Source organism: Lissotriton helveticus, chromosome 3_2 (assembly GCF_964261635.1).
Source record: "Lissotriton helveticus chromosome 3_2, aLisHel1.1, whole genome shotgun sequence".
NCBI lineage: Eukaryota > Metazoa > Chordata > Amphibia > Caudata > Salamandridae > Lissotriton > Lissotriton helveticus.
The window spans coordinates 167,934,134-167,956,840 of record NC_136062.1 but is presented as its reverse complement, the minus strand read 5'-3'; the positions used below and the strand labels follow the sequence as shown (position 1 = coordinate 167,956,840).

General features: G+C 41.5%; 1 protein-coding gene across 2 annotated transcripts in view; it reads left to right on the top strand.

Moving 5' to 3' along the window:
• Nucleotides 1–22,707, top strand: part of LOC144826531 (dual oxidase 1-like) — a 1,074,750-nt gene that overhangs the window by 652,953 nt on the left and 399,090 nt on the right. For both annotated transcript variants that reach the window (XM_078684961.1, XM_078684960.1), the window contains one exon: nucleotides 22,249–22,386. In XM_078684961.1, coding sequence (XP_078541087.1) covers nucleotides 22,249–22,386 — 138 coding nt within the window. The remainder of the gene's footprint in view (nucleotides 1–22,248; nucleotides 22,387–22,707) is intronic.

Below are 22,707 nucleotides of genomic sequence, written 5' to 3'. Positions count from 1 at the left end.
TTTCTATAGGAAATCCGCAACATTCTATTGGGAATAACTTTGGCGCTGGTTGAGGAATCTGCCTGTAATTTTCCTTAAATTTGCCTCGCTGCGCTCCGCTCCTTCCCTTAAAAGTTTGGGGGGGATTCGTCAAGCGGGGGCTGAGATGAAAGGGGGGTCCCAAAACGTGTTTTCCCCATGTTAATTTCCATAGGGCGGTTGGACTCACTTTTAGCCCGAAGGCTGAATGGATTTCCACAAAACTTGGCAAAATCGTAGGGACTGGTAGCCCGATGTGCCTTTGCTATGTCTCAAGATATGTGCTCCAGTGGATTTTGAGTAATTTAGGTTCAAAAAAATATATATATCTGGGCCGAGCCTAACCACACATCTGATCTGATTGGCTGTCAGCACTTCATCCAAGAAGTGTTGGCAGCCATCTTGGGACCAATATACATGATAGCACTTCATTAAAAAGCATTGTAGTTAATAGAGGGTTTTAGGACTTTAGTTACATTATAAATCATTTGTTGATGGTACCATACTCATTTTAGGAATTGTGGTGTGTTCTAAGGTGATTTTACCATGTGAAAAAGCCTTCTGCTGTGATATCATGAATCATGTTTGAAAGAAAACTAATATCTCATGATTTTCCCACAGTGGTTTGGAAGGGGATCTATAAGCTAAACTGAAAGCATAGTTTCAGTAAAGTCACATTATCTTTCTCAGTCATGTGAGAATGAAGTCTGACATTCTCAGTAAAACATGTACATCCAACAAGGACAGAGACTGTCAGTTGATTCCTTTGTGTTCTACTGCAGCCTCCTAGAGTGTTCTAAAGAACAACTAGAGCGCTAACAGTCCTACTTATTACAAAGGTATAGCACACCTGAAGCCATCGTGATGGGAATAAAGTGGTAACTCTTAAAACATTTAATTTAAAAAGGAACAAAATGAGGGGGTATATTATGCCATAGAAAGTATTATTAGTGCTGCAGAAAGAAAAATTAGGGCACATTTTGAGTGACTTCTCAAATCCTCTTGTATTTCATTAAAAAATTCTGACATGCAGTCTCCAAGAAGGCCACCAGAGACAAAAGAGCCTAAATGTAGCCCAAATATCACCCAGATGTAGCCCAAGTATAGCCCAATGACAGAATGTCCCAGAGTGTTCTAAAGAACAACTAGAGCGCTAACAGTCTTACTTATGACAAAAGTATGGCACACCAGAAGCCATCTTGATTGGAATGAAGTGGTAAGTCTGAAAACATTTAATTTAAAAAGGAACAACATGAGGGGTTCATTTTGCCATAGAAAGTATGATTAGTGCTTCAGAAAGAAAAATTAGGGATAATTTTGAGTGAATTCTCAAATCCTCTTCTATTTCATTAAAAAATACTGACATGCAGACTGAAAAATGCACTTTGAATACCAGCAGCAGACTTCCCTGGTGAGCAGTAGCTTTACTACAGTGATCGATAACATCCGACGCAAAGTGGACTCTGGCCAAACTACAGTTCTGGTCCTGTTGGACCTCACGGCCGCGTTCGATACCCTGTCTCCCGCCATCTTAACATCTCGGCTTAGAGAGGCAGGTGTTACTGGGCCGGCCCTGAGTCTCCTTAATTCCTTTCTCCTTGATAGGGAACAGAGAGTGATGCTCGGAAACTACCTCTCCCCTGCCAAGTCATTGCAATGCGGGGTGCCACAGGAGTCGGCATTAAGTCCGACCCTGTTTAACATCTACGTGGCCCCCCTTGCTAGACTAGTAAGATCGCAGGGGATGGAGGTGGTATCTTACGCCGACGACACCCAGATCATGGTGTCACTGGCTCATTCCTCTGTCAGGACATCCGCCTCCAGCTTCAGGTCATGCATGCAGCATGTGGCAGATTGGATGATCATCAACTCCCTTAAGCTGAACCACGACAAGACAGAGGTACTGGTCTTTGGGAAGGACCAAGATATTTGGTCGAGTGAGTGGTGGCCCTCTTCTCTTGGCACCTGCCCCAACCCCTCCCAATCAGCCAGAAATCTCGGCGTGGTATTTGATACCTCACTCTCGATGTCTCTACAAGTGAACCGAACCGTGGCCACTTGCTGGGGTGTGATCGGGATACTCAATAGAATCCGTAGCTATCTCTCCCTCCAGGCGCGCAAACAGATTGCAGTCGCTCTTGTTGGCTCCAGGTTAGATTATTGCAACTCTCTGTACATGGAGTCCAACAAGGGCCTTATACATCGACTGCAAATCGTGCAGAATGCTGCAGCGCGCTTTGTTTTGGCTCTTCCTAAGACATCATCTGCCACCATTGCGAGGAGGGATCTTCACTGGCTCCCTGTTCAGCACAGAATTTCTTTTAAAATTTTGTGTCTGACATATAGAGCACTCGCGGATGGCTCAGCGGGTGCTATCAGCTCTTTACTCACCCGCTACTCTCCAACAAGATGTCTCCGATCCGCGGGACTATTCCAACTTGTTGTTCCCCGATTTAGGCTGACCAGATGGGGAGCTAGGGCTTTTTCCGTTGTTGCCCCTCAGCTCTGGAACGCAATTCCAATTGAGATTAAAACCCTACCCTCAATTGATTTGTTTAAAAAGGCCTTAAAAACGTGGTGCTTTTCCAGAGCCTACTAATCATAGATTGCTTCGGTGTTGCTATGAGCTGGTATATATGAAGTAGGCGCCTTGACGCCCATTGGGCTAAGTTAGCGCAGGACAAGACTCCTTTCATTCATTCCATTCATCTAATGAGCAACAAGAGTGCTAACATTCAGAATTTATGGCAAATGTGTGACACATCTGAATGCCTTCTTGATGGAACCAAAGTAAACAAGCATTGAAAATGCAATAGATCTCGCCCTCGTTTAAGTTAAAGCCATTCTGTTTGTAATGAGGTGGCTTTTTAGCTTTGCTTTTATTAGTGTTTTTTAAACTTTCATGTAAATAACATGCATCTGTATGCATATATGTATATGTATGCATGCATTTATATTTGTATTTATATAGATATACAGATTATATATGTTTATATATGTATGTATATATATATGTATATATACATACACATACATATATATAAATGCATATGCATATATATGCATATATATATGTGTATATGTGTGCGTGTAGAGAGAGGTAGAGAGGTAGAGGTGTAGAGGTAGAGAGGTAGAGGTAGAGAGGTAGCGGTAGAGAGGTAGAGAGGTAGAGACTAGTAGAGAGAGAAGTAGAGAGAGGTAGAGAGGTAGAGAGTAGAGCGTGAGTAATAGAGAGTAGAGAGTGAGTAGTAGAGAGTAGTAGAGAGCAGTAGAGAGAGTAGCAGAGAGTGAGTAGTAGAGAGTAGTAGAGTGAATAGTAGAGTGAGTAGTAGCGAGTAGTAGAGAGTGAGTAGTAGAGAGTAAGTAGTAGAGTGAGTAGTAGAGAGCAGTAGAGAGTGAGTAGTAGAGAGTAGTAAAGAGTGAGTAGTAGAGAGTAGTAGAGAGTGAGTAGTAGAGAGTAGTAGAGAGTGAGTAGCAGAGAGAGAGAATAGTAGAGAGTAGTAGAGAGTGAGTAGTAGAGTGAGTAGTAGAGACTAGTAGAGAGAGAGTAGTAGAGAGTGAGTAGTAGAGAGTAGTAGAGAGTGAGTAGTAGAGTGAGTAGTAGAGAGTGAGTAGTAGAGAGAGAGTAGTAGAGAGTGAATAGTAGAGAGTAGTAGAGAGTGAGAAGTAGAGAGTGAGTAGTAGAGAGTAGTAGAGAGTGAGTAGTAAAGAGTGAGTAGTAGAGAGAGAGTAGTAGAGAGTGAGTAGTAGAGAGTGAGTAGTAGAGAGTAGTAGATAGTGAGTAGTAGGGAGTGAGTAGTAGAGAGAGAGTAGTAGAGAGTAGTAGAGTAGTAGAGAATGAGTAGTATAGAGTGAGTATTTGAGAGTAGTGGAGTAGGAGAGAGTAAGTAGTAGAGAGTAGTGGAGAATATTTCAAAGTTTGGCACAGCACCACTTGCACAATAAGTCCAATCAAATCATATCACTTAGAGTCCTTATTGAAGCGCTGAATCTTGGTGTACATTCCAATGCTTTTATTTTCCTTAAGTTTATGTACCACAGCCAGCCGAAACGTTTCGTTCTGTACAACAGAACTTCTTCAGGGCGTTCTTATTTCCTTCAAGTTATGCCGGTATCCTGTTGTCATATAACTAGATATTTCTTCCAAATGTTAGACGAGACGTAAGTACATTCTTATTCAAAGTGACTAGGTATCAATTTTACCCACACAATTCGGGCACACTTGAGTAATTTATAGCATCCTCAAAGTCAGTCTTTCAAAAATTCCAAAGTATAGGACATGATAATCCAAATCCAAATGTTTCTCAAGAAAAGTCATTTTCAATCGTTCGGAATATCGGTGTTTGGGCAGATATGACCCAGGGACCCCCAGTATGCAAGGGGAATTAGTCCCCCCTCTGCAAACGCGCCAATGGCCTGCGTTGCAGAGAGGTGTAAAAAGGGGCATAGCCTCATTACACCTCTGTGCAATGCAGGCCCCTGGCGCATACCGGAGGTTTCAGGTGGGCTAGTTGGCCCCAGGGACCCCTAGTATGCAAGGGGAATTAGTTCCCCCTCTTCAAACATGCACGGGGGCTGCGTTGCAGAGAGGCGTAAAAAAGGGTGTGGCCTCATTACACCTCTCTGCAATGCAGCCCCCTGGCGCATACTGGAGGCTCCTGGTGGGCTAGTTGGCCCCCAGGGACCCCCAGTATGCAAGGGGAATTAGTTCCCCCTTTGCAAACGCTGCAGGGGGCTGCGTTGCAGAGAGGTGTAACAAGGGGCATAGCCTCATTACACCTCTGCAATGCAGCCCCCTGGCGCATACTGGAGGTTCCAGGTGGGCTAGTTGGGCCCCAGGGGCCCCCAGTATGCAAGGGGAATTAGTTCCCCCTCTTCAAACATGCACGGGGGCTGTGTTGCAGAGAGGTGTAAAAAGGGGTGTGGCTTCCTTACACCTCTCTGCAATGCAGTCCCCTGGCGCATACTGGAGATTCCTGGTGGGCTTTCAGGTCTTTTATATAGTTAGGAATTAGCATTAAAAAAAACTTTGAAATTCACTGAAAAAAACATAGGTTTCAGGCCTTATATAGTTAGGAATTAGCATTTAAAAAACCTATGAAATTCACTGAAAAAACCATAGGTTTCACACCAGTTATAGTTAGGAATTAGCATTTAAAAAACCTATTAAATTCACTGAAAAAACCATAGGTTTGACATAAAACCTGACATAAAACCATTGAAATTCCCACGTTATAGTTAGTTGGACTCACTATAACTTGACTCACTATAACTTGCGCGCCTGCAATGCACTGCTGATGATGTCACATATTACATCACATATTACATCACTCATGACATGGTCAGTGACATCACTCATGACATCACTCATGACACCATCCTTGTGACAGAGTGACAGACCTCCTTTCAGTGTAATGTAACCCTTGAAACACATATTCAAAAATAGAAACTAAAATTTTCAAAAAAATAGAGATACCCATACCAGTTACAACAACCAATTCAGTAATACCACCATCTATATAGACATCCACTCATTCACCAACAGTTCTATATAGCCACTCATACATATATTCACTCATCATATGTAGTGAAACACCTATACATCCTGTTACACACCGACAGTCATCCAAAAGTTACTCACACACATAATCAAACATGCAAATAAACTATTGAACATCCATTTATTTGCATATACAGCTATACACACACTACCACCTTACTTCTAAGGAAACTTACACATACTTACTCTCGTAAACAATCACTTATAGAAACACATACTTATTTAAACAAGAACTCTTTCAATCTCTCACTCTTACATATACTCACTTATATACATCAATACTCACATATACTAGATTAAAACATATGTAGTTACTGATAAAGACACTAGTGAGACAGTCATTCACTCACTAACACACACATATACACACTCATCCACCCATACAGTCCTGCACATATGCTGTCTTCAAAACACATACAAACAGTGAGTCAGTCATTGATGCATCTATGTGCTAAGTAACATCCCCACCAAACCATACAGACACTCATACTGATACTAAAAAAACATCTAATGACCCATATACACACACATGTAGCTACTCACCTACCCATGCAGCCACTTATACACAAAGTGAAACACTGATACAAACATTTAAATATTTAAACAATGCTCGCTAATATATGTATTCACTAAGATACACTTAATAAGCCAGTTAACCAATCAATTTTATTTTTTTTAAACATCCATTAAGACACTCATTTAAACATTTATTCTTTCATCGACCTTTACATATACATATATAAAACATATTTATTTTTCAGAAAGACACACATTCACTGGATGGTGTCATCAGTGATGTCATGAGTGATGTCACTGACCATGTCATGAGTGATGTAATATGTGACGTCATCAGCAGTGCATTGCGGGCGCGCGAGTTATAGTGAGTCCAACTAACTATAACGTGGGAATTTCAATGGTTTTATGTCAGTAAAATTTCCAGCTAACTATAACTGGTGTGAAACCTATGGTTTTTTCAGTGAATTTAATAGGTTTTTTAAATCCTAATTTCTAACTATAACTGGTGTGAAACCTATGGTTTTTTCAGTGAATTTCATAGGTTTTTTAATAGCAAATTTCTATAGCTGTGAAATATAATATTTTTTATAATGAATCCTATATTGTATATTTATGTAATACTATTTTTTTATGTATATTGTTCATGTTTATTTATTTATTGATTTTTTTGCCCTGGAGCGCTCCCGCTGGGCGTACCGGTGAGCACAGTCTTGCGGCGCACCCCGGTGCACGTACCGGTGAGCGTCCCGTTAGCGCTATTGCCACGAACAAAAACATCACGTGACGTATCGCGTAGCCGCGTGATGCGTCTTATGACGCACGGCGTAAACGCACCCGGAAGCTCCCGAGCGCATACGATCTCGCTACGTAAGCGCCCCCAGGCGCGCACCCGGGCGCGCCCCGGGGCGCGTAGCGTAAGCTCGTCGGGTCATGTGACCTGAAAATAACACTTTTCATTGGTTCAGAACAGTTTTGGTTTCCAAATGATGAAAGCCCGGGTCATGTGACCTGAAAATAACACTTTTCATTGGTTCAGAACAGTTTTGTTTTCCAAATGATGAAAGCCCCCACCTTTTTTCCTCATTCTCACTTTGTTCTTTGAGTGAGGAAGACCTGTTTCTATTCATTGAGAAATGGCTACAGTAGCAGCAGCAGCAGGAGCATCTGCACCACCACCACCACCACCACCACCACCACCACCACAAGGACCACCACAACACCACATTGGTGGTGAAGAAAAGGAGGAGGAGGAGGAGGGGGAGGAGGAGAGAAGGCACTTCCTGCCTGAAGATAATGCCACCTATAACCCTAAGGAGCACTTTGTATGGGAGTTTTTTAAAATCCCAAAGGACCAAAAGAAAGTCAATGCGCCAAAGGTGACATGTCTCATCTGTGGCACTGTACTTTCCAGGGGGAACCCTGCCAAAAAATATTAATTTGGGAATCATACAATGCTTCGCCACATGCAACGCAGGCACCCTAACAACTATGCTGCGGCAGAGATCAGAGAACTGACCAGAAACCCTCCCCAATCTTCTCCCAGCACCTCCAAAAGCAATCAACCCACTCTATCGGGTCCAGAGACAAGGGAGATGGTCCCAAACATCCAACGCCAGTTTGCAGATTACAAAATAGTTTGTATGCTTTGCGGGAGTGCAATTTCCTATGGGGAGCAAAGCATCAAACTCATCAACCGTGCTGGAGACAACCACATCTGCAGAAAGAAACCTTAATTTTTTCCTGATTTTTTTTGCTCCAGTTGAGCCGTTTACAATTCCCAGTTTTTTGTTTATCCCCATAAAAATTACTAAAAAAATATAAAATTGTTCATAAAAGCCAAAAAAAGTAAAAAATGTTCAAAAAAACAATAAAAAAATATAAAACAAAAAAAAAGAATTAAAAGAACAGTTCTTTTTAGAACTACCTCCAATTTATAAAAAAATGCTACATTTTTTAAAAACTCTGTCATTCTATTTTCTCCAGGGTACGCGCACCTGTGCGCGTACCGGGTGCTCCCCCCGCGTAAATCGAAAAAAAAAGAGCCGTTTCTGCCTGTTACCATAGCAACTCCCTCCTCACTGAGGTCTCAGGTTCAAAAGTTTATTCTACAATGTTGCAAATGAACTCAACAAGGATGTTTGACCTCTCAATACACCAGCTTATCCTGTGCAATGTTTCTTTAAATGACTTTTTCTTAACCATTCAAATTAATTCTTTCACAGAACAGAACCATGCACCCTAACTTTCAGTTTTCAACTATCTGAATCCACCAATCATTGCTTGTGATTCAAGAGCACTGAAACTCCACAGTTTTTTTTTTTTGCAAACTCCTACTGTTCCAACTGCCATTTCATTCCCACACTTCATCTGACTGCACCAGAACCTCCTCTCACCATGTATTCTGTCTGGATTATTGGACATAGCTACATCCACTGGGCTCAAAGGTACGCAGCTATCAGAAATTTTCACAACCTTGATTTACCAAATGTGGACATCAAGTGGATTGGCCAGAGAGGATTGAGATGTCGCCAATTGATACCATTGGTGAAAACCTTTTTGCATCTGCCACACCCTCACCTCATAATTCTGCACTGTGGTGGAAATGACCTAGGCACTTTGACCGGGGTAGGTCTGGAAATGCTTTTAAAGGACACCGTTGGGCAATTGATGGCACTTTTTCCACAAACTGCCTTGGTATATTCCAATATATGCCAAAGACAGAATTGGAAGTGATCCAACCAATTTTGTCCACAATTTGAGAAAGCACGGAAACATGTGAATAAATCTGTTTCTGCTTACATGAGAGACTATGGAATGGGTTCAATATACAACAATAACTTGCGTTACAACATGCAAGATATCTACAGAGGAGATGGTGTGCACTTCTCAGATGAGGGGAATAGAATATTCCTCCTGAATTTAAGACTGTGCCTTGGAACCTACTTGTAGGTACCTAAATCAGCCACAGAACCCAAAAGCTCTTTTCAGGGCTACCCTACCTCTGATCACTCAAAATGAATATTTTACTCTAACTTTTTTCACTATTTTTCACCAAAGTATGCTCCCCGGTGCGCGTACCAGGCGCTCCCCCCGCGAAAATCGAAAACAATATTTTTTTTTTTGCCCCGCGGGGCCCTTTTATGGCCCCCACATCAAACCGAGGGGGTCAGGGGGGGGGGGGGGGGTCTACCCTGCCCCCTTTTGGTCATTTCCCCCTTTGTTTTTGCCACCTCTTGTGTCTCGATCCTACCGAGTACCAATAGAATGTTGCGGATTTCCTATGGAAACTAGGTCCTAACTATAACTACCTACTGGCGACCACCAGTAGATAATATATATATATATATATATATATATATATATATATTACCTACTGGCGGTCGCCAGTAGGTATATATAGTTAGGATTTTTTCTCTATGGGTTTTTTGAAAATTCTATGTCTAATAACTTTGGCGTTTGTGGACGGAATTGGCTGAAATTTTCAGGAAAATGGCACATTTTGTTTCTGAGCAGCCCTTGAAAATTTGAGGGGGGTTCGTCAAGGGGGGGCCGAGAAAAAAGGGGGGTCCCAAAACGTGTTTTTAACATTGAGTTTTCCATAGGGCGGTTGGCCTCACTTTTAGCCCGAACGGCTGAATGGATTTGCACGAAACTTGGCAAAATTGTAGGGACTGGTAGCCCGATGTGCCTTTTGTAGGTCTCAATATATGTGCTCCAGTGGATTTTGAGAAATTAACGTTTAAAAAAAGATATATATCTGTAACAGCGGACCGGGCAGCGTCCTAGGACGCGTACTTTTCGCGCAACGGAGCTTTGTGAAGCGAAGCTGATTGGTTCTCCGGCGTCTGTCAACATTCCAAACAGTCCGTAGCGGCCGCCATCTTGTCTCTCGGTAGGATCGAGAGACAAGAGGAGGCCAAAGCGAAGGGGCAAATGACCATAAGGGGGAATAGTAGATCCTCGCTGACCCCCTAGGTTTGATGTGGAGGTTTTAAAAGGGCCCCGCGGGGCAAAAAAAAATAATAATAATAATAATCGAACACCTGAATGGATTTGCACGAAACTTGGCAAAATATTAGGGACTGGTAGCCCGATGTGCCTTTGCTAGGTCTCAATATATGTGCTCCAGTGGATTTTGAGAAATTAACGTTCAAAAAAAGATATATATCTGTAACAGCGCTCCGCTTCGCGTACTTTTCGCGTTACGGAGCTTTGCGAAGCTGATTGGTTCTCCGGCGTCTGTCAACATTCCAAACAGTCCGTAGCGGCCGCCATCTTGTCTCTCGGTAGGATTGAGAGACAAGAGGAGGCCAAAGCGAAGGGGGAAATGACCATAAGGGGGCATAGTAGATCCTTCCTGACCTCTTAGGTTTGATGTACCATTTTGCCAAGTTTGGTGTAATTCCGTTCAGCCATTCAGGCTGTAGACGTATGTAAATGTCCTATGGAAAATTGCATGGGGAAAACACATTTGAAAGTGTTGAAATTTAGAACCAATTAAAATGTTACTTTGGTTTTGTATTTGTGTGTGATGAAAGTTAATTGGTTATGTATATATGTCAAATGAGAGGAAACCACAGCCATTTTGTGATACTACTGTCTGAGGTACATTTGTGAGGAATTTTTGGTGGTGAATTTCTGGTGTTTGATTTACACAGTACTAACACTTCTGCTACTTTTAAAAAGGTGAGTTGTTAATTTGTAAGGGGAACTATGTTGTACACTTGAAGATAATTTGAAAAATGTTTTCTGTTATTTATTTGCAGTCCTTCTGTTATACTAAATACTTGATGAAGTTAGTTTTATATTATGTATTACTAAAAACGATAAATGAAAGTGATTATTTTTTTCTGCAATTTACAGCAAGCAATTTCAAAATAAAATGGCTCACAATGAAGAGACCGTGGCAATTTCTTTTGAATTGTCCACTACATTGATTGAAATTGAGAGCACCAATAATGAAATATTGTCACAAGGAGGACATGACTTGTATGATTCCATTAGATTGATTGAAATGGACAGCACCAAGAATGAAATATTGTCACAAGGAGATGACTTGAATGATTCCACTACATTGATTGAAATTGAGAGCACCAATAATGAAATATTGTCACAAGGAGGAGATGGCTTGTATGATTCCATTAGATTGATTGAAATGGACAGGACCAATAATGAAATATTGTCACAAGGAGGAGATGACTTGAATGATTCCACTACATTGATTGAAATTGAGAGCACCAATAATGAAATATTGTCACGAGGAGATGACTTGAATGATTCCACTACATTGATTGAAATGGACAGCACCAATAATGAAATATTGTCAGAAGGAGGAGATGACTTGAATGATTTTTTTGATCAATCTCTTGATGGCGAATTTATCGAGTGTTTGGAGACCATAGAGTTACAAGAATCATCATTGCAGACTTTTAATGAGGAGATTCCAGATGAGATGATTGAAGAGGAAATTACTGATGAGGACATGTTACTAGTTGTTTCAAATTTAGAAAATTTTGAAGAATAAATTTATATTTAGAAATCAAAAATTGTTTGAGACATTATTTATTTTTATTTTTAATTTATGAGGTTGTAGCGAAGTGATTGTAGTATAAAATGAGACTTATAGTATAGAGTGCAACATTTTTATGTTACATGGTAAGTTTACTCATATTTACTTCCCTTCTGCCACTATATTATCTCCAATGTGTATTTGACATGTCTTCTTCATCTCCGGCCTCCTTTCTCTCACTGTGTGTCTCCGATGCATCTTATCGCTGGTATTTTGTGTAATTACAGAAGAGAGTAAAATAAAATAGTTCGGAACGTGAAAAGGGGGCAAAGTAGAGTACTCCTCACCCCCTAGGCCTTTTTAGGCGGTCCCAAAAGGATCAGTTTCTGCTTTCCTGAGAGATTATGGTATGAGTTCCATATACCACAATAACTTGCATTACAACATGCAAGATATCTATCTCCTATTACCAACTTTTGGAGATATTCGCGCTAAGCGCGAATATCTCCAAAAAGTAACACCTGCCCTGAGCAGTTCTTAGCCATGTTATCCAATGGGAGGTGGATAACATGGCTAAGAGTATTAGCTCGGTAATGCATGAATATCGCTGAGTTTTTAGCGATATTCATGCATTGCGGCCGTTTATTATCGCATTTGCGATAAACCTTGATAATAGTAAGGTTTATCTTCGATAATTTCTGACGATGCTTAGTGGTAAAAAATTGGTTGGTAAGCATCGTTAGCGATAAATATCGCTTAACTTTGGTAATATGCCCCAACGTCTGTTAACGTTCGATTCGAAGGAAATGAGGAAGTGTTGAAAAACATTGTCTGCGCCATCTTGCCTTTTTTGAAATGCCACACTTTTGTCGTGCACGGCAGCCATTTTAGATGTCTTGACCAGACCCACTCTCTGCACGCTGTCGATTCGTAGCATGGCTCCTCACCCTCGCAAGCATCTTCCCCAGGCACTGGTCACCCCCGCTCTCTGTCTTATGCATGGGCAATAAACCTCCCCCCATCTGCGCTGCTCTTCCCTGAGAATCACACTGTGCCCGCCCGACACCTCCCTTTCGCCCTATTCACTACCGCACCCTGTGACACTCCTCTTCCTCTGTGTCCGATTGTCCAGGCTATCAGCTAGCCCTGCAGATGTAGTTTATGGCCCCAGCTGTAAAGAATCACCCCTCTTCAAAGGAGTTATAGTAGATCAAGGCCCACACCCGATGAGATCCGTCACACCACACGTGTTCCTACTATCTGAAAACTATCCTGTATTGTGATTGGGGAGGGGACCGAGCCTGAAGCGGAAGATTCCAGGAATGACTCTTTGTACATCAAAGTTTTTACAATTATGTGTCACATAAAAAATATATAGCACTCCAACAAAGTAGTAGGAATATAAAACTTTAATAACATATAAATATATACAACAAAACAAAAACAGTAAAAACATTTAAACAACGAAGAGACCGTGGCAATTTATTTTGAATTATCCAATAGATTTATTGAAATTGACAGCACCAATAATGAAATATTCTTGTCAGTAGCGGTCTGTTGTGCGAATAGTTCCAAGGCAGCAGAACGCGCTGAAATCTGGATGTCACGAAGGTGATGTCTAGCAAGTTGCCGCCCAGCAAATAACGGCGTGGGGCGCCGCGGGGGTGAGTGAGTCCAGTAGGCACCACAGCTATTCTTACCGGCATTGCAGAATTACTGCTGGGGACAATGCCTGTGCTGGAGCAGGGTCACAGCAGAAACAAAAAGGATTCTGTTGAAGATGTTGTTGGTTTTCAATTTGAAAACAGTTCTGGTGTCAACTGCTATGCTAATGTAGTGGTTAATGTTTTGTTTTCTCTAGAAAATGTAAAAGAGGGGGAGGCAGTCCAAAGTTCCGTTAAAAGGGCAAAGGAAAGGATCGGTGGTTTGAACTATCAGTCAAAAAGGGGAGGGGGTGCAACAATTTTTCCTACCGGGTCACACTGTGCTTTCACCGGAAGTGAGGTCTGCAGGATTCTAGTAATTCAAAGTGAGGCTGGCGCCGACGTCCCGCGGATACAGTTTCGTCACTCCACGGGTGATCATGGCAGTCATTCCCCATCGGGGGTGGGAGACTCCCGCGGCTCCTCTAGAATCTTCAAGGTCGTGGAGGACTACGGTGGTGGAGTCAACCAGTGACCGGGCCATTTCTTTATGCTGGGCCCGCTCTTGCCAGGTCGACCGCCATTTTGAGAGTTCGGTAGCTACTGGCGATCGCGGGGTCAAATGAACGGACGGGCTCCACCCTGCCGGGCGAGACGTTGCAGCATGGCCACAGTGGAAGAACTCTTTTCCGGGCGCCTGGACCGCTGAGGGTGCAGCTGGGAAGCCTACACTGGGGAGGCGGGAGAGGCCTGTTCGCACCGTCTCTCCCTCCCAGTGCACCCCACGGCGTCTCGCTTGAGATTTGTTATGGCCGGACCAGGCGATGAGGACGAGGGGGGGGTCGGAGGCATGTGCAAGACATCCCCCCCCAGTGTTGTCGCAGCCATTATAAAAGAAAGAAGTGTCCCGTCCGTCTTCGGGCCGGGCTTCCGGTGGATGTCGGCCGGACGCCCCTGGCTCTGGCCCCATGAACGGGTTTCTTGGTTTATCGGCTGCAGCCGGATTCCGTCGGCCTCGGCCCCCCGACCGTTGGTGGCCGGACCGGAAGAGCATGTGGCGGGACTACCTGCAACTCTCAAGGGCCACCGCGGCCGGACTGGGAGAGAGAGGGGAGGGTCGAGGAGACATTCCCCCCCCCCTGCAACTGTTCAGCGTTGTAAAGGCAATCCCCTGGCCGGGTCCCGTTGGTCTCGGCCTCTCCTCCGGCTACACCCTACGTTAGGATCTCCTGGCCGAGGCGTGGCAGCAGGACCTGCCTTATATGGGCTGCTCCCGGCTGGGCGTAGCCGGAACTCTGCCCCACCTTGGAAGTTTCCAGAGTGGGGGCGGATGTTCTACTGACTTGCATTTTCCCTAGTCTATCGATTTTTTTGGCGTGGCAGGCGGTGGGACAGCGAGGGGTGATTTGGTTTCTCTTACTGTTTTTCTGGTCTCTCACCACTGGCATATTTTAACGTTTTCTTGTTTCTAGGACATTAATAGGTTTTATCATTACGTTATGTTATCGTTTCTTTGTTCGTTGTTTAATAAAAGTTCATGTTCATCAGTGGCCTACTGATTTTCGTTTTCCTATTCTTTTCTTTCCAGGTTGTTTCATGCTAAAGTTTCTGTTAACAGGATACAGTGATCACTTCGTTATTATTGCATATGTCCTTTTCACTAGGGGTGCTCTCTGGTCGGGCCAGATGACGTATGTCTAGTAAATGGTCCGGGTGAAACAGGTGCATCAATCAGTGGGGATAGGCATGATAGATTACAACGGGGGAGAAAGGTCCGCATTACGTACCCTTTCACTACTTGCAAAGATTTTCCTACGTTTATTTGCAAACAGGGAATACCTCCAAAAAGAACTAATTCCCAAACAGTCAATGTTCGGACAATCAATCAATCAATGAGGAATGAAATAGGTACGACGTGTTAAAGGCTTGCGTTACCTACCCTTCACTATCTGCAAAGGGAGAGAGAATATTCCTATTCTTCCTCGTTTGCAGGTAGAGAAGATCCTTAAGAGAATTAACATCGAACAATTCAATGCTCGATTGAAACAATCAACAAGGGGTACTGTGAACACAAATGAACGCCGCTTATGTACATACGCATTGCTATTTTCAACAGGTTGTTCCTAATGTTTCTATTTTAGCGAGGTCAAAAAGAGATCCCATTAGTGGCCTACTGATTTTGCTCGATTCCTTTTGTTTTTTTACACGATTTTTCGCTATCTGCAAAGACTAAACAGAGTATTGCGACTCTGTGCTTGTTTGTAAATAGAGAATGAACCAAAGAGAACAATCAATCAAATGGAGAGAGAAGCAGGCACGACGGATTACAAAGGGGGAAAGGGCTGCGTTAACTACCCTTCACTATCTGCAAAGAGAGAGTACTCCTAATAGAAATGAGGGGTGGGGGGCAGCAATCAAAGCAGATCAGTGTGCATAAACACGAAAAAAAAAATTCTTACCACGTACTTGACATTCGACAGCTTATGATATTTGCTATTAAAAAACCATTGAAATTCACTGAAAAAACCATAGGTTATAGACCATATATAGTTAGGAATTAGCATTTACAAAACCTTGAAAATTCACTGAAAAAACCATAGGTTATAGACCATATATAGTTAGGAATTAGCATTTAAAAAACCTTATTTTACTCACACAAAACCATTGAAATTCCATATATAGTTAGTTGCACTAACTATATATTGCGCACCCGCAATCCACTGCTGATGATGTCACATATTACATCATTCATGACATGGTCAGTGACATCACTGATGACATCACTGATGACATCTCAAATGACATCACTGATGACATCTCATTTGACATCAATGACCACATCACTGATGATATCATTCATGTGACAATACAATGCATCTCCTCACATTTTAATATAACCTCTGTTTCACCCAGTGTTAAAAACAGAGTATAATTTTTGAAACCATTGACACACCAATACTAGTTACTACATACGTACTCACTGATTCCTACGTCTACACACACATTCACTCATTCACCCATACAATCATTCATACATACAATCACTCATGTTTACAACACAATCATATGCACTCATACACCTATACAGACACTCACACTCTGCCACTCATCCATGGAGTTACTCACACACCTAGTCAGTCCTGTAAAGAATCAATCACACTTCCATTTTCTACTCTATACAGTTAAACATAGAGCACCTTACGTTTTCAACCATATACTAACACATACTTACTCTCTTATACAATCATTGATACAAGTACACATTGATCTGTACAGAGTCACACACCTCCCATCCAGCCACACACACACTCAGTCTCCCATGCAAATACTTGGGCAATCAATCAATAACCCATATAGTTACTCATATAGCTACTGATCAACACATGCAGCAGTTTACAGAACAACAGACATAATGATGCACAAATTAAGACAGTTTAGTCACTAACCCATGCACTCAGTGAGACACATTTAATCACTCACTCATACATTCAGTCATGCACCTACTAAATCCTTCGTCCAGACACTTATACATCCACTCATTCTTCAATATGTAAGACATATTTTAACTTTACAGAAACATAGTCACTGGATGTTGTCATCAGTGATGTCACTGACCATGTCATGAATGATGTAATATGTGACATCATCAGCAGTGGATTGCGGGTGCGCAATATATAGTTAGTGCAACTAACTATATATGGAATTTCAATGGTTTTGTGTGAGTAAAATAAGGTTTTTTAAATGCTAATTCCTAACTATATATGGTCTATAACCTATGGTTTTTTCAGTGAATATATATATATATATATATATATATATATATATATATATATATATATATATATATATATATATATATATATATATTCACTGAAAAAAACATAGGTTTCAGGCCTTATATAGTTAGGAATTAGCATTTAAAAAAACTTTAAAATTCACTCAAAAAACTATAAGTTTTAGGGGTGTTATATTTGGCTGGACATTTCACTCATACAAAACCATTGAAATTGCTCCTATATAGTTAGTTGTACTAACTATATTTCACGCACCCGCAATCCACTGCTGATGATGTCACATATTACATCATTCATGACATGGTCAGTGACATAACTGATGACATTACAAAACCCTTTATTCCTGAACCGGCTCAGCTCTCCAATAATTAATTAACATCCCTGACGCATTTCAAAGCACCTTGCTTCTTTTTCAAAGGGAAAACACAAACTGTCAGCCACAGATCTGCGCAGCACATTTTCCAGCCTTAAATGCATTTCTTTCATAAATTAACCTCTCTAGAGGCCTCACATTCTCAGGTGAGTAAATTCACATGCACTGGAAGTCTTTATGCTGTGCCAAATTCTCCCCCACCAGTGGGGTCCGTGTTTTGCTTGCAGTTACAATTTTAAAACAGTGTTAGTTTTTCGTTTTATGTTCAAGCCCTCCAGTGGGCCTCAGAAAGTCATGCCGGTTCACATTATTCCATTTCTTGTTTTGCAGACAGGTTAAGCACAGTTCCAACCTTGCAGACCCATATTCCTTTTAATGGTGGTGCAATCCTTCACGGCGAGGCTGCCGTGTGAGAAAATTAATTCCTGTTTCCTTCTGCTTAAGGACGCCACTCCACGAGAAATAAGTTTACAACACCCTTTATTCCTGAACCGGCTCTATAAAACGAAAAACTAACACTGTTTTAAAATTGTAACTGCAAGCAAAACACGGACCCCACTGGTGGGGGAGAATTTGGCACAGCATAAAGAATTCCAGTCCCAGGATGCATGTGAATTTACTCACCTGAGAATGCGAGGCCTCTAGAGAGGTTAATTGATGAAAGAAATGCATTTAAGGCTGGAAAATGTGCTGCGCAGATCTGTGGCTGACAGTTTGTGTGTTCCCTTTGAAAAAAAAGCAAGGTGCTTTGAAACGCGTCAGGGATGTTAATAATTATTGGAGAGCTGAGCTGTTTCAGGAATAAAGGGTTTTGTAAACTTATTTCTTGTGGAGTGGCGTCCTTAAGCAGAAGGCAACAGGAATTAATAATATATATCTATATATATATATATATATATATATATATATATATACACATACATATATAAACATATATAATCTGCATATCTATATAAATACAAATATAAATGCATGCATACATATACATATATGCATACTTATGCATGTTATTTACATGAAATTTTTAAAAACACTAATAAAAGCAAAGCTAAAAAGCCACCTCATTACAAACAGAATGGCTTTAACTTAAACAAGGGCAAGATCTATTGCATTTTAAATGCTTGTTTACTTTGGTTCCTTCAAGAAGGCATTCAGATGTGTCACACATTTGCCATGAATTCTGAATGTTACCACTCTAGTTGCTCATTAGATCACTGTAGTAAAGCTACTGCTCACTAGGGAAGTCTGCTGCTGGTATTCAAAGTGCATGTTTCAGTCTGCATGTCAGAATTTCTTTAATGAAATAGAAGAGGATTTGAGAAGTCACTCAAAATGTGCCCTAATTTTTCTTTCTGAAGCACTAATCATACTTTCTATGGCAAAATGAACCCCCTCATGTTGTTCCTTTTTAAATTAAATGTGTTCAGACTTACCACTTCATTCCAATCAAGATGGTTTATGGTGTGCCATACTTTTGTCATAAGTAAGACTGTTAGCGCTCTAGTTGTTCTTTAGAACACTCTGGGACATTCTGTCATTGGGCTATACTTGGGCTACATCTGGGTGATATTTGGGCTACATTGGGGCTCTTTTGTCTCTGGTGGCCATCTTGGGAGACTACATGTCAGAATTTTTTAATGAAATAGAAGAGGATTTGAGAAGTCACTCAAAATGTGCCCTAATTTTTCTTTCTGAAGCACTAATCATACTTTCTATGGCAAAATATACCCCCTCATGTTGTTCCTTTTTAAATTAAATGTTTTAAGAGTTACCACTTTATTCCAATCAAGATGGCTTCAGGTGTGCCATACCTTTGTAATAAGTAGGCCTGTTAGCGCTCTAGTTGTTCTTTAGAACACTCTAGGAGGCTGCAGTAGAACACAAAGGAATCAACTGACAGTCTCTGTCCTTGTTGGATGTACATGTTTTACTGAGAATGTCAGACTTCATTCTCATATGACTGAGAAAGATAATGTGAATTTACAGAAAATATGCTATCAGTTTAGCTTATAGATCCCCTTCCAAACCACTGTGGGAAAAGCATGAGATAATAGTTTTCTTTCAAACATGATTCATGATATCCCAGCAGAAGGCTTTTTCACATGGTAAAATCGCTTTAGAACACACCACAATTCCTAAAATGAGTATGGTACCATCAACAAATGAGTTATAATGTAACTAAAGTCCTAAAACCCTCTATTAACCACAATGCTTTTTAATGAGGTGCTATCATGTATATTGGTCCAAAGATGGCTGCCAACACTTCTTGGATGAAGTGCTGACAGCCAATCAGATTTCTCGCGTACCCCGCGATTTTTTAAATTTTTTGGGGGCCTGGGGGGTCCCTGTGGGACACCCTGAGCAGGCCTAGGGGGTCAGGGTTCTTCTACCCTGCCCGCTTTTTGAGTTCTACACGTTTGCTTTTCTGCTTTCCTGTGCCTCAGTCTACCGAGGTACAAGATGGCTGCCAACAAATTCTGTTTTGGAGTGTTGACAGACATTGGCAGCCAATCAGAATGCAGCTCGTACTCGGGAAGGTACAGAGTACAGTAAGCTTACAGTAAGCTTATATAGATATATATGTGTTTTTGAACTTAATTTTCATTAAAACCACTGGAGCAATTTTCACCAAATATAGAAAAGGCACTTCTGCGTACCAGTCCCTACAATTTTGCAAAGTTTGGTGTAATTCCATTCAGCGGTTCGGGCTGTAGCCGTGTCTGAACGTCCTATGGAAATTAACATGGGGAAACACGTTTTGGGACCCCCCTTTTTTCCCGGACCCTGCTTGATGAATCCCCCTAAAACTTTCAAGGAAGGAGCAGAACTGAGCTGGCCAAAATTTTGGAAAATTTCACGCAATTTCCTCAATCTACGCCAAAGTTATTCCCAATAGAATGTTGTGGATTTCCTATGGAAACTAGGTCCTAACTATATATACCTACTGGCTATCGCCAGTAGGTAATATATATATATATATATATATATATATATATATATATACATATATATATATATATATGTAAACCAGCAAGAGTTGGCCCTTATGGAAGAGCTACACGAGGTAGGTTGCATTCTTTCTTTATTTAATCACGAAGGCAGCACACAGATGTAAAAGACGTCATCAGAATATTACGGCCATTCACTGTCAGACGTGTTTCAAGTCTCTTTACCCTTCTTCAATGGCAACGGCAAAATATGTACCGTAGGACCGGTAAAGTGCAGCTGCATTATATTCACTCAAACTGCCCCAGTGGGCCTGACCACTTCTCAGGATTTCTGGTTTTCGTAGTTGCACACAATAACCTCAAGTGAGTCCGTCCTGTGGTGCAAACGATAAAAGTCACATTAGAACCACAGTGGGGTGATGTTCAATCTTTAAAAATAATCATGCTGCAGTTTTGCCCCTTTGTGAAGAAGACTACCTCCCTTTATGGTGATGTCAGGTTGGCCTCACCTCGGGAACGCTGCGCTCACAGCGGGGATTCTTCCGTGACCGGAACTGGCCACTTTAATTCAAACCAACAAGAGTTGCCCCTTATGGAAGAGCCACACCAGGTAGGTTTGATTCCTTCTTTATTTAATCACGAAGGCTGCACACAGATGTAAAAGACGTCATAGAATATTACTGTCATTCACTGCCAGGCGCGTTTCAAGTCTCTTGACCCTTCTTCAATGGCAACGGCAAATTATGTATGGAAGTTTGGCAAATTAGACTTCTTAGGGCTGTTCTCAAAACTGTTTCCTTTTATAAAAAGTGTCATCTGCGATCATAAATGATAAATTCAGACAGGCTTAATGGATTTTTCATGCCAATCAAAGGGTTGAGCATGGGAATCATTTTCTAAGACTATTGTGAGCCCTATATTGTGTTAGTGGTGTTATTGCTAGTGGTAAATGCATATTTACCACTACTATATACCTGCTTTCCAAGAGTGTCTCTGGGGGCACCTGTAATGCACTCACAAACATCAATGCACCATATGCCAGGCACCACATGGTGCCTGGCACACTGGGTATGAATGTTTGAAAACTGCTCTTTACCTTTGCGGCTTGTGCAGTGGCCCTTTTCCTGGGCGGCTGCTCAAGCTGCAATGGTAAACCGCATTTTACGACCACCGCCATGATGGTTGCATCGTAATTGGGCTGTTTGAACCGCCGACTCCTTGTCGGATGGTCCTGTGCCCGAAGTTTGGTCTAACCACCATCCTAATGACGCCCAAAGTCACAATTATTTCAGTATTCACAAACATTTGAAGTATCTTTTTTGAAATGTTGATCAATTGCCTATAGTAAAACGCTATAGCTGAGGTTGTAAATATGCAGCAAACAAACATAAATCAAGGACATGTGCAATGACTTGCTTTACTTGGAAATACTTTTATTCGTGAAATAAAAAAAATGCTTAATTGAACATTCAGGCTAAACCAAAGCACTGCATCTGCAGGTTGCCTGCTTTGCAGGCAGTCCACGGTCATGGGTTTGGAGCTTGCAGATGTAGGCTAGACGACCTACTAAAGTCATAGTTTTCACTCTCAAATGAGTGTCAATAAAAATATGTTTATCTATGCAGATCATACGCATATTGCAATGCACGCGCAAGTTTCACTCATTTTTTGAGATTCAAGCCCTTCATTCTACTTACTAATTTGCAGAGCTATTCCAAAGTACAAAAAATAGTAACGTATATTCTAAATAAATGGTTAAACAAAATGGCAACTCATGGGGGCGTTATTATAAAATACTTTTTAAATCAATGTAAAATATTGATCTCCGGTAACTTTAATTTCAAAACAGCTCTAATGTGATTTTCTTTCTGCCTCCCTTCTCTGCAGGTGATCCCTGTCCTCAGCCACAGCAGATCACAGAGGAGCATCTCCCCAGCTGTGTGCCACTCACTGTCACCGACTACTTCAAGGGATGCTGGATCAAATATGGAATCCTCATTGTTGCCCTCTGCTCTCTGCCTCTAGGTTAGAAGGGATCTTAACTTTGTCAGTTTTTCTTATAAAAACACTATGGGTTTTACCGTGTGGTACTTTTGCAAGTCTAGTAGGACTGCTGAAGAGGATTGTATAGACATTGCTGACAGAGGGCAGGATCTTGGGATGCGGGGATAGTGAATAGCATGTCTCTGAAAGTGTTGTCGCTATCACAGGGAATGACTTCATATGAAGTAACAATACATGGTATGATGCACTGTGAGGAATCACCATGGCACCTGAGAGGGCACTGCGCTTCAGGTGTTCCATGTAGATGGTGTGGGTACTTCTTAGGAGATATTTGATGTCCCC